This window comes from Pinus tabuliformis, chromosome 1_2, assembly GCF_031772625.1.
Source record: "Pinus tabuliformis cultivar Carrire ecotype Pingquan chromosome 1_2, CPIR1, whole genome shotgun sequence".
Lineage (NCBI taxonomy): Eukaryota > Viridiplantae > Streptophyta > Pinopsida > Pinales > Pinaceae > Pinus > Pinus tabuliformis.
Window position 1 is genome coordinate 741,760,026 of NC_142298.1, and position 13,019 is coordinate 741,773,044.

A 13,019-nucleotide genomic window follows, 5' to 3' on the forward strand; every position below is an offset into this window, starting at 1 on the left:
GGTCCAACATGAATTTGTAAACCACATTCCACTCCTATATTAGCTAGAAAGTCCGCGACTTTGTTTCCTTCCCTGCGGGTGTGCAACAAGGTGATTGCTCTGTTGGTTGAAAGCCAACGTTCAATATAGTGAAGTCTGTTGGCTAGTCTCCAACTGTTACAGACTTTGCATGAGGGGGAACCCTGAAGGATTCTTGTAACCATATTGATTAGAATTTGGGAATCACCCTCTACTATTAGAGGAAAGAAGCCTCTGCCTTGCGCTATTTGTAACCCTTGCCAAAGACCCTCCAGTTCTGCTGAGTTGTTGGTGTCCCATCCTTTAGAACCTAGGAAGGTTAGCAAAGGATCTCCCTTGTGATTTCTGAATAGCCCTCTAAAGCCAGATTTCCCTGGGTTCCCTTTTGAGGCTCCATCAAAATTAAGCTTGTATATATGGATGGGAGGAGATAGCCATTTCTGAGGAGCTTGGCTTCTTGGCATTTTTATTTCTTTGTTCAGCTGATCGAGCTTCCCTTTAAAATTCCAGTTAGCCCATATAGATTGTTCTTGGGGGTTTGAAGGGAAATCTTCCTTGTACCAGGTTTTGAGAGAGATGGTTTCTTCAATGTTTTGATAGATGATGTTCCATATGTCTCCCACCTGTCTGTGATGGTCCTTGAAGATTCTGTTGTTTCGTTCTTTCCAAATGGCCCACATGATGAATCCTGGAATGAGCTTCCAGAGGAAATTTAAGATTTTACTTTGGTAAGGGTTATTGGTCCAGCTGCGGATAGTAGCAATGATATCTCCATTGATTCTTCCCTCCTTTTTACAGCGAAAGCTGGCTTTCTCCCAAAGCATTCGTGCCAGCGGACCAGAGTGCATGAGATGCCTTATGGTTTCCTCTTCTTGTTTGCAGTTCAGGCAGATGGAAGGGCCTTGGAAGAGTCTTTTCCTTAAGTTATCCCATGTTAAAATTTTGTTGTGACAAAGGATCCAGAGAAAAGTGGAAATTTTCAGCCATAATGATGGGTCCCATACTTTATTCCAAAGGGGATCTGGCAGCATATGCTCTTTGATTATGATGTTGTAGACCTCTCTTGTAGAAAAGGAACCTTTTTCTTCGTAACCCCATCTTAGTATATCTTTATCCTCAGAGTGTTGAATTCTTCTTTTTGTTAATTCTGTGTCCAGGGTTTGTTGAATATGGGTTTGTTCATGCCTTAGAATTTGATCCGCTGTTAACCATTCCCTGTAATCATGGTTCGAAGAGTTGCTCCAGAAATTTTTTACTACCTCTTGAGATTGCATTTCCTGCTCCAAATGAGGATGATGCGGGATTTTATCTTTTAGTTTGGGTAACTGCTGCCATGAATCTCCCTAGAATCTTGCTATGCTTCCATTTTTAACCTCCCAGAAGCTGTGCTGCTGAATGAGGGTCTTGTGTTGTTGGGCTGAGTTCCACATAATTGATCCCAGGGTGAACTCTGATAGTCTTATTCGTTCCTCTATTGAGCAGTTCCTGGCATATTTCGTTGTCCAGAGAGCAGCCCAAGGAGTATACGGCTTAGCTAGCCATTGCCACTAAATTCGAGCTCCCATAATTTTGTTGCTAAGAGAGGGGTCCCTTAGACCTATTCCTCCTCCTTTCTTTGGTAGGCAGGCCGTCTCCTATTTGACCAGAGCCCACTTTTGTTTGTTGCCATTACTGCCCCAGAGAAAAGATCTTTGAAGGAGGATGAGATCTTTGAGAACCCATTTGGGGGCAGCTAAAATGGAGAATAGATATAACGGCATGGCTTGAAGAACGACTTTTATTAGAACGAGCCTGCTTGCCATATTGAGAGATCTGTGGGTCCAAGAGGATAGGCGGGCTTCCAGGTTCTCTAGGAGGATTTTCCAAGAAGAGTGCTTAAGAGTTGAGGCAATCAGGGGAGCACCAAGGTAAGTGGAAGGAAGTTTTGCTGAGGAGAATCCCAAAATGCGGATGATTGCAGACTGAGTGGGCGCTGGAGTGTGAAAGAAAAAAATGTGCGATTTGGATTTATTGATGGAGGCACCAGAGGCATCAGAGAAGTCAGAGAGAAGAGTTTTAAGTTGACGTGCTTCTTGGACTGAGGGATGTCCATAAAGCATGTTATCGTCAACGAACTGCTGGTGAGTGAAAGCAGGGGAATTGTGAAATGAGAGGCCTCTGAGGAGTTGGGATTGCTGTGCGGATTTGATGCTGTGGCCAAGACCCTCAGCCATTATGACAAACAAGAAAGGGGAGAGGGGATCCCCTTGTCGGATCCCTCGAGAAGGATGAAAGGTATCAGAAGGGATGCCATTGATTAGAAAGGAAAAGAAGGAGTAAGAAATAAGGCTCATGACCCATCTAATCCAAGGTGTAGCAAAACCAAAAGCAGTTAAAACTTTTTCAATATACATCCAGCTTAGGCTATCAAATGCTTTTTAGAGGTCTAATTTAAGCAACATACCTGGCTTTTTAGAGATTTTCAGAGAGTGGATGATTTCATGCATCAAAATGATACCATCAGTGATCTGCCTTCCCTCCACATAACCCGATTGTTCTGGAGAGATAATGATAGGGAGTAACATTTTGAGACAGGACGCTATGACTTTGGACACGATCCTATAGATTATGTTGCAAAGAGCAATAGGTCGATATTTGTCAGGAGTGCTTGGCGTATCGACCTTGGGAATCAGAGCTATGAATGTTGCATTCATCCCTGGAAACATCCATCGACGAGATCGCGACTCCTCAACCATTTGCCAGACTTCCATTTTAATCAGATCCCAGAAGCTGTGGAAGAAGTTTGAAGTGAATCCATCCGGTCCTGGGGCCTTACCAGCTTTTAATTGTCGCGCTGCCTGTTCCACCTCTTGTAATTCTACTGGTTTTAGAAGCAGTTGGTTGTGTTCATCAGTGATGAGCTTAGGAATGTTCCTGGTAATTTTCTCTATTTCTTGTGATCTGTCTCCATTTGGCTCCTGGTGCATTTGCTTAAAGTAATGTAATAGAGCACCTTCAATATCCTCATGCTTTTACACCCTGACGCCCTGCTCATTCTGAATTTGAGTGATATTATTGTGCATTCTTCGTTGTATGGTTGTACTGTGGAAGAATTTTGTATTTTTCTCTCCATCTCTGAGCCATCTAACTCTTGATTTCTGCCTCCAAAGCGTTTCTTCTTGCCTAGCCCGTTCTGCAAGTTGCAGCTCAAGAGTTTTTTCCTGTTCTGACAATTCCTCTGAGCGCCCCTCATCCATAATCTTTTGCTGCAATTGCTTCATTTCTGATTCAATTGAGCTTTTGCCTTGGAATATATTGCCAAAGGAAGTGTGGTTCCAGTGCTTGATTTTGCCCTTTAGATTCTTAAGCTTTTGTTGAAATTGGAACATTTTTTATCCTGGAGGTGGCGCAAAATTATTCCATTCAGTATTAACGAGTTTTTGGAAGTCTGGATGGGACATCCAAAAAGCTTCAAAATGAAAGGGCCTGCGAATTTTATTTCCTGGGCGTGACCATTGAAGTGAAATGGGCCAATGATCAGAGCCTGAGAGAGGCAGGATGGATGCTGAGAAGTCCCCACCAATGTGGATAGTGTTCTCCGATAGCAAGAACCTATCGAGTTTGGACACTATCTGTTGATTCCCTGCTCTTCTGTTATTCCATGTAAACAATCCATTGTTAAAAGGTAGGTCTATAAGCCAATTAGCCTGAATGAAGTCCTTTAAAGGGAGTCCTTCCTGACTGCCTCTGCATCGACCTCCTCTTTTTTCCTCCAATCTAGTGATCATATTGAAACCTCCACTTGAGATCCATAAGGGGTGTTGCCTGCGTTGGTTGAGAACAGAAAGGGAATTGAGGATTTCAGCTTTGAGGGAGGCTTCCTGAGGAAAATAAACATTGGTAAGGAGCCCATGTAAATTTGTCCCGGTGATGTGAAAGGATGCCTGTAAGAAGTTCCTATGAGCATGGGTGTCGCTTAGATTTATAGCTCTCAAGTCCCAAAGGATCGCCAGTCCTCCAGAAGCTCCATCAGCATCCATAGCGACATTGAAACTTCCTGGCCAAATTTTTGCAGCAAATCTGTCTATAGTATGAGAATTACATTTGGTTTCTTGCAAGAACAAAACTTGAGGATTTTCTTGCTTTATCATTTTTTTAAGAATCTGTATCTTCCTTGGACCGTTGAGTCTCCTTATATTCCATGAGATTAACTTCATTGGGATGGATTGTTTTTAGATCTGTAGTACTTGGTCAACTTGGAATACCTACCAGATTCCACTAATAGGTGTCCAATTCTGATTGTCCTTTGTAGATCAGTTTTCCTTCCTCTCTTTTTGATATCCTTGGCTATGAGTCTTCCATCCCAGGGTCCTCCAGTTTGTATGCCCAATGATTTATGCCTTTGCGCCTTTGATAAGACCTGTTCCAGATTTTCAAGTTGCCCCATTGGTATATCATCAAAGTTATTTGTTGTGCGGGCCTTTTCTAGACTTGGAATGTCCAGGTCCCCTATATCTATTGCTTCTGTTTCTTCCTCCATAAATTGTGGATAGTACAATTCTTCGTTAGGGTCCGCTTCTGGATTTTCCTGCGATTGGGGTTCCTCCATCTGCATTGCTTGGGATGTCCATACGGGTTCCTTCTACTTATCAGAGGAAGAGGCTTCCTTGTTTGGAGAGGCTTCCTGATATTTGAAGGCTATAACCTGTTTCGACTGATTGTTTTTCATTGCTTCTGGATCTGAGGGGGAGGGAGAATCCATATTGAGATCAGTATGATTAGCTAAGATTCTGAAGCTATTACTTGTTGAGGGCACTGAGGGGTTGGGTTGTGGCATCTTGGTCCTTGAGGCTTGCTTCTTATGAGATTTCCTATGATTTGCTACTTTGGTGAAGCCATCTGCCTCAGTAGCATCCAATCCAGAGGAGGGAGATGGTTTCTGAGTTAGTGGGCAATCTCTAAATAGATGTCCTAAGGCATGACATCTGCGGCATCTGAAAGGTACATGTTCATAATCAATCGGTTGAATCCATTCAATATCATCATGAGAAACACTTACCGCATCTGGGAGAGCTCGGTTGAGATTCATGTAAACACAGATACGCGCAAATGATGTGTATCTGCATGTTTTTGTTTCTTCTGCGATCTTGACAAATTCTCCTAGAGCATTTCCGAGCGCTTGTAATGAGTCTTCCTCCCAGTATTCCACAGGCAGCGAGTACAGTCGGATCCATACAGGAGCACTACTCAGGTCCTCCTTATCCGGATCGAAGCGCTCTACCCACCCTTTGAGAAATAGACCAGCAGCATTGAAAAAATAAGGGCCTCCATCTAAAACCCTGTTTCTGTCCTCCAGACAGTTGAATATAGCGGTGAAGAACCCTTTCGGTCCTAGCTGCAGGGTTATGTGTCCCTTGGGATGCCATTTTGCATTTATCCATCCTCTGAGCGCTTTCTCTGTTGGCCATAGTCCGATAAACTTTCCTATCAGAGCATGGTCCTTCATGTATTGTATTCTTGCATTGATTTTGTGAGCAGGAAGTTCAACTCTTGGACGCTCAGCTGCAACTGGTTTGCATGTTGTTGAGCGAACTTCTGGCGGTGGAATATCTTGCTTTGTTCTCTGAAAGTTTTGGTCTGCGTCTTCTTCTTGGTTTACTGTTCTTTTGCCTTCTGCATGTTGATGTGGCCCTTCGTTGTTTTGTGGGGGAGGCGCATCGCCCTCCCCCGGAGGGTTTTCCAATGAAAGAAGTACTGTGTATCTTAGGGATGAGCGTGCCTAGGCTTGTCAGGGATGGAAGAAGTTTTTTGTCTGGCGCAGTCTGCCGTTTCAGCAAAATCTGAAACCCTAGGACATGCGGTGCATTGGCGGGAATTACCACTCCTCAAACCATCAAGATAGAAGGAAAAATCAAGAAGAAAAAGGTAATAGTGTTGATTGATTCAGGGAGCACCCACAATTTTATTCATTGTAAGGTAGCAAAAGAATTGAATTGCTTCCTATATCCAACACCAGAGTGTCAAGTGTTGATTGCAAATGGAGGAATAATAAATTGCTCTAGAAAGTGCCATAATATCAAGCTATCCATGGGAGAATATGTATTGACTAGCCCAATGCTTTCCATTCCAATGGGAGGTGGTGATGTTGTACTAGGAGTCCAATGGCTACAATCCCTGGGTACAATAGCTTTTAATTTTCAAGAACTTTTCATCAAATTTTCTACGGAAGGAAAGGAAGTTGAATTAAGGGGTATTGCAGGGAAACCAGGAAAGATAATCAGCTCTAATAGTATGACAAAGCTTCTAAAAAAGGAGAAAAGAGGTGTAATTGCACAATTATGCTAGCTAGATGTGTCCACATCGGAATCATCTATTTCTCCGGATCTCCAAAAATTCCTGGACAATCATTCCAAGGTATTTGAGACTCCTAAAGGTCTCCCACCTATGCGTGATCATGATCATGCTATTCATTTGGTTCCAGGAAGTGTTCCTCCAAACATCAGGCCGTACAGATATCCTTATGTCCCAAAAAGTGAAATTGAACGTATGGTTGCAGAAATGCTAGAGGCTGGTATAATTCAACCGAGTCAAAGTTCTTTCTCTGCTCCAGTAGTATTGGTGCACAAGAAGGATGGATCATGGCGCATGTGTCCGGATTATAGGGAGCTCAACAAGCTCACTATTAAAGATAAGTTCCCCATTCCTGTCATTGATGAATTACTGGATGAATTGCATGGATCAATTTACTTCACCAAGTTGGATCTTCGTTCAGGATATCATCAAATCAGAATGAAGACTGAAGACATTCCGAAAACAGCATTTAAAACTCATGAGGGTCATTATGAATTTTTGGTCATGCCTTTTGGCCTTACCAATGCACCTTCAACATTTCAAGGTTTGATGAATTCAATTTTCAAACCATTCCTTAGAAAATTTGTGTTAGTATTTTTTGATGATATACTAATCTATAGCAAGTCTTGGAAGGATCATGTTGAACATGTTGACAAGTTGCTACAACTATTGAAGGAGAAACAATTATATGCAAAAAGATCCAAATGTTTCTTTGGAGTCCAGGAGGTGGAATATTTGGGTCATATTGTATCTCATGAAGGAGTTAAGGTAGACCCTAGAAAAATTAAAGCCATTAAGGAATGGAAAATCCCCACATCCATAAAGCACCTGCGAGGATTTCTCGGGTTGACAGGTTATTATCGCAAGTTTGTTAGGAATTATGGGATAATAGCAGCACCTCTAACAACATTATTGAAGAAAGATGCATTTTCATGGACTCCGGAAGCAAAAAAGGCCTTTGAACATCTTAAAGAGCAATGTGCCAAGCACCGGTCTTAGCTACACCGGACTTCACAAAAACCTTTATTGTGGAATGTGATGCTTCAGGAAATGGAATTGGTGTTGTTCTAATGCGAGATGAAAGACACATTGCTTTTGAAAGTCGTCCAATCAAGGGAAAGTTTTTAAGCAAAGCAATTTATGAGAAGGAAATGTTGGCAATACTCCATGCACTTAAGAAATGGCGACCCTACCTAATGGGTAGACACTTCAAGGTAAAAACGGATCATGATAGCCTTAAATACTTTTTACAACAAAGATTATCCTATGAAGAGCAACAAAAGTGGGTCACAAAGATGTTGGGTTATGACTTTGAAATCATCTACAAAAAAGGGAAGCAAAATGTGGTGGCAGATGCACTCTCAAGAAAGGATGAGGATGTGGAAGCATTGTTGTGCGCCATTTCTATTATCCAACTAGATTGGATAAATGAAGCAAGGGAGGAATGGAAGAATGATGAAGAAGTGTGGGCACTTATTCGAAAGTTACAACAAGATTCCAGTACGTCTGGTACATTTAGCTGGCAAAATGATTCGTTATGGTACAAAGATCGCTTATACCTCTATAAGAATTCCCAGCTAAAACAAAAGATTCTTATGGAATTGCACACTTCTCCCTTAGGAGGGCACTCAGGATTTTTAAAAACTTACCACAGGGTTAAGAAGGAATTTTTTTGGGATGGCCTTAAATCAGATATTCAAAAGTTTGTGGCTGAATGTTTGGTTTACCAACAAAATAAAGTTGAAACAATTAAGACACCGGGTCTATTACAACCTTTATCCATTCCAAGCCAACGTTGGGAGGAGGTTTCAATGGATTTTATCACAGGTTTACCCAAGTCTGAGGGAAAGAGTGTCATCATGGTGGTAGTTGACAGACTTACCAAGTATGCACACTTTTGTGCATTATCACATCCATTTAAAGCCAGTACAGTTTCTACTGCATTTATGGAAACAATTCAAAAGCTACATGGAAACCCAAAGATTATTGTAAGTGACAGAGATCCCATTTTCACTGGAAATTTTTGGACAGAATTATTTTCTTGACTTGGTACTCAGTTAGCTCATAACTCATCTTATCATCCTCAATCTGATGGGAAAACTGAGATAGTAAACAAATGTTTGGAAGGATATCTTCGTTGCTTTGTATCTGATAAACAGATACAGTGGGTCAAATGGTTGCCTCTGGCTAAATGGTGGTATAACACTTCCTTCCATACAGCAACAAAAATGACCCCATTTATGGCACTTTATGGGTATCAACCACCATCCATCACATCATATTTAAGAGAAAATTCTAAGGTTTAGGCAGTGGAACATCACATCGAACATCAACAACAAGTCCTCCAACTCTTAAAGGATAACTTCCTGTTGGCACAGAATAGAATGAAACAATAGGCCAATCAACATCGCAGTGAAAGAAGTTTTGATGTAGGTGATTGGCTATTCCTACGGCTACAACCATATAAGAAAATGTCCCTCAAGCAAGCTAAGAAGGATAATAAATTATCACCAAAGTATTATGGTCCGTACAAGGTGTTGCAAAAGATTGGTACTATGGCATACAAATTGGAGCTTCCTGCAGCTTCTCGATTGCACCCAGTTTTCCATGTTTCATGTTTAAAGAAGGTTATAGGTGACAAGTTCCCAGTTCAAACAATATTGCCAGAACTTGACGAGGAAGGAAAAATTATATTGGAACCGGAAGCAGTCACAGAAACAAGAACTCGACAGCTACGAAATCGTTCAATTTCAGAGTATCTTATCAAGTGGAAGAACTTATCCGCTGAAGATTCCACATGGGAGGATGAGAATTTTATGCAGAAGTATCCATAACTACTCAAGCATTGAGGACAACACTTCTTTGAAGGACAGGGGCATGTTGGGTCCCTATAATACTAGTGATTACCCCATTACTATTGTAGTTATACCCCTTATTAATATTGTTGTGCCCCTATTGCCCCCATATTGTTATTACTGTGCCCCATAGAATCCCTCTATTGTTATTTTTGTGGCTTTATATTATTATTGTTAGGTCGGCTGGATTATATTGTGACTCCTTAGACTCCTATATATAGAAAGGAGGTTTTGTCATTTGAATCATCCAACAATTGTTCATTTATGTAATGTAAAGGAGGTTGCCCCCTCGAAGAGGCTGAATTCTAAGGCGTTGATCTATCTTTTCTATCTTTTCTTGAGCTGGTTTCATAACAAATTATATGTTTCAATGTAACATAACCATAGCGGATTATGGGATGCCTACCCCCAATGATCTTAACCTGAGCTATAGAAAAAAAATTGTGGCCCTTGTGGGAAATTTAATGGATTCAATGTTATGGTTGCTTTTAAGGAGTCTTACTTCACTTATGATGTGAAAATGTAAGCAAAAATAAACTGGGTATAAAAGCTCCTGAAACTGGATGCCCTTTGTACAAAGCTTATAGAATCTTAATAGGTGGGTTTCTTAGTGTGTGCAAGTGAACATGTGAGCATATAAAATGTGAGGCAATGTGGACATGCAGTGGTCCTTTACAAATCTCCTAATTATGCTATGTTTGGATTGTTCCTTGCAAGAAAAGAAATCATGTGTGGATGATGGGCCACTTACTTCTTTCCTAATTATGCTATGTGAGCATATAGGGAGATGGAAAATCCAAGTGCATTAAGAAAGGTTTCATATGCAAGCCCAGGATCATCTGAAAGATGCAAGGGAAGCAAGGGCTACTCCCTTTCTTTAATAACACTTGTTCCTAGTCCCAAAAATTAATGAAATAAAAATTCTTTGGTTAGTAAAACAAGATATGTGGATAATGGGCCACTTACTCCTTTACTAATTAAGTTATGTGAGGAATGCAAATTAAAAGTAAAGATTATGTAATTACTCTACTAATAATGATTAGTAAGGCAACTAGGAAATCTAAACTAACTATAAACAAATTGTGGAGGTGAAGGCAATTCACTAAAGGCTTCCTAACACCCGAGAAAGAAAATTACAATGGTTTTTGTGCTCTCTGTAAATCGGGCGGGTTTTTCTGTGCACAGGGACAGGGATCGTGTGTCTGTCTACAACGAAATTTGTGCGACCGATGAAAAAAAGTAAAGAACTGACTATCTCATACCAAAAACCAATCTTAGGGGGCCTAGCAAAATTCCAAAGAACTGGTAACAGAGCTTTGGATTCTACGGTTTCGCTGCTCCAAAAAGGTCATCATGGCATTTTCTCTATAACTCTTTTTTTGCCACGTTTCAGAAGTGAACAAAAAAACCCATTTGAGACGAAATTGCACTGAACCTCGGGTCTGAATTTCAGAACTTAAAGATATGAAAGTACATAGTTATAGTCATTTCAAGATCGAGCTCCTAAAATCAAGAGAAAGCGAGATGAGGAAGTTTGATGGCAAGGATCCGGTAAATTGGATACTACAGATGGAGAAATATTTCGATCTACATGAGGTGCAACTATTACAAAAGGTACGTATTGCATCTTCATATTTAGAACCAGATCAATTTTTATGGTATAAAGGGCTTTGTTCTCGTAAACAACTTGTTACGTGGTCAATTTTCACGGAGGAAATGATAGAACATTATGAGGATACAAAGAGAAACTCCTTCTTTAGCCAATTGATAAATGTCAAACAAAAGGGTTCAATGGAAGAGAATATTGAGGACTTTCAAAAATTAAATAGAAGGGTAATTTATATTCTAGAGAAGCAAATGATTGATGTCTTCATAGGGACTTTAAAGGATAACGTTCAACATGAGGTCCGTTTTTGGGAACCTGATTCATTGGAGGAGGCATTCGAGTTGGCAAGAAAAATTGAAAGCGAAATTATGGAAACAAGGAATCCCACCATTCATGACTATAATTATGAAAGTGTTTCTTCTCCTAGCCTTCCACAACCTACAAGGATTACACCACAACAATTGGAAGAGAAAGGAGAAAAGGGGATTTGTTACAATTGTGATAGCAAATCCACTAAAGGTCATAAGTGTGCTGAGAAGAAATTAATTCTACATAGAGTATGAAGAGGAGGAAGAAAAGGATCAAGAAATATCAAAAGAAGAGGATATACGCCAGGACCCAACCCCGGAGAAAGAAGAAATGAATCAAACCATATCTTGTAAAGCATTGACAAGAATTACCACTCCTCAAACTCTCAAGATAGAAGGACATGTCAAGAAGAAAAAGGTTCAAGAAGTGAAAGATCATATCGAGAAAGCATAAATGAATCGAACCATATCTTGTAATGCATTGCCTGGAATTACCACTCCTCAAACTATCAATATAGAAGGACATATCCAGAAGAAAAGTGTTCAAGAAGTGAAAGGAAGTGAAAGATCACATCGAGCATCAAGAAATGAATCTGACCATATCTTGTAAAGCATTGGAAGAAATTATCACTCCTCAAACTCTTAAGATAGAAGGATATATCAAGAAGAAAAAGGTTCAAGCAGTGAAAGATCACATCGAGCATCAACAGCAAGTTCTCCAACTTTTAAAGGATAATGCCACTTTGGTGCACAATCGAATGAAACAACAGGTAGATCAACATTGCAGTGAAAAAAAATTTGATGTAGGTGATTGGGTATTTTTACGGCTACATCTCAAGCAAGCTATTTATGAGAAGGAAATGTTGGAAATACTACATGCACTTAAGAAATGGCGACCTTACCGAATGGGAAGACACTTCAAGGTAAAAATAGATCATGATAGTCTTAAATACTTTTTAGAACAACTATTATCTTTAAAAGAACAGAAAAATGTGTCACAAATATGTTGGGTTATGACTTTGACATCATCTATAGAAAATGGAAGCAAATTTTTGTTGCAGATGCACTCTCAAGAAAGGATGAGGATGTGGAAGCATTGTTTTGTGTTATTTCTATTATCCAACCAGATTGGATAAATGAAACAAGGGATGAATGGAAGAAGGACGAAGAAGTGTGGCCACTTATTCAAAAGTTGCAAAAGATCCCAATTCAAACAATATTGCCAGAAATTGAAGAGGAAGGAAAAAACATATTGGAACCTGGAGCAGTCACATAAACAAGAACCCGACAGCTATGAAATCGATCAATTTCAGAGTATCTCATCAAGTGGAAGAACTTACCCGCTGAAGAATCCACATGGGAGGACAAGAATTTTATACAGAAGCATCAAGAACTACTCAAGCATTGAGGACAACACTTTTTGAAGGAGAGGGGCATGTTAGGCCCCTATACTACTAGTGTAACCCCTTATTGTTATTAGTACAACCCCCTTATTATATTGATGTACCCGTGTAGTGCCCATATTGTTACTATTGTGCCCCATAGAAGCCCACTATTGTTATTATTGTGCTCTTACATTATTATTGTTATGTCGGCTCTGATTATATTATGACCCCTTAGACTCCTATATATAGAAAGGAGGTCTTTTCATTTGTATAATCAAAGAATCATTCATTTGTGTAATGTAAAGGAGGTTGCCCCCTCAAAGAGGTTGAACTCTAAGGCGTTGATCTATCTTTTCTACCTTTTTGTGTGCTGGTTTTGTAACAGAATCCCAATTCCAAATATGTGAAGTGATCCTGAACTGTTGATTTAGACTTTTGTTTGACCACACGACTACTGAAGAAAAAGTCGCACAATCACTTTTTATTCCCTTAGCATGAGTCGCGCGGATAGACTTTA

The 13,019-nt window shown here is 40.2% G+C and overlaps 1 protein-coding gene across 1 annotated transcript; it reads right to left on the bottom strand.

Moving 5' to 3' along the window:
• Positions 1-4,639: 4,639 nt before the first annotated feature.
• Positions 4,640-5,503, bottom strand: LOC149207893 (uncharacterized). The gene has a single exon (XM_089398171.1). The coding sequence runs from the start codon at positions 5,501-5,503 to the stop codon at positions 4,640-4,642; it is 864 nt and encodes a 287-aa protein (XP_089254297.1).
• Between the last annotated feature and the right edge of the window lie 7,516 nt (positions 5,504-13,019).

Excerpts from the sequence above, each read along its gene's own strand:
- LOC149207893 (XM_089398171.1), bottom strand. The coding sequence starts at position 5,503 with ATGAAGGACCATGCTCTGATAGGAAAGTTTATCGGACTATGGCCAACA.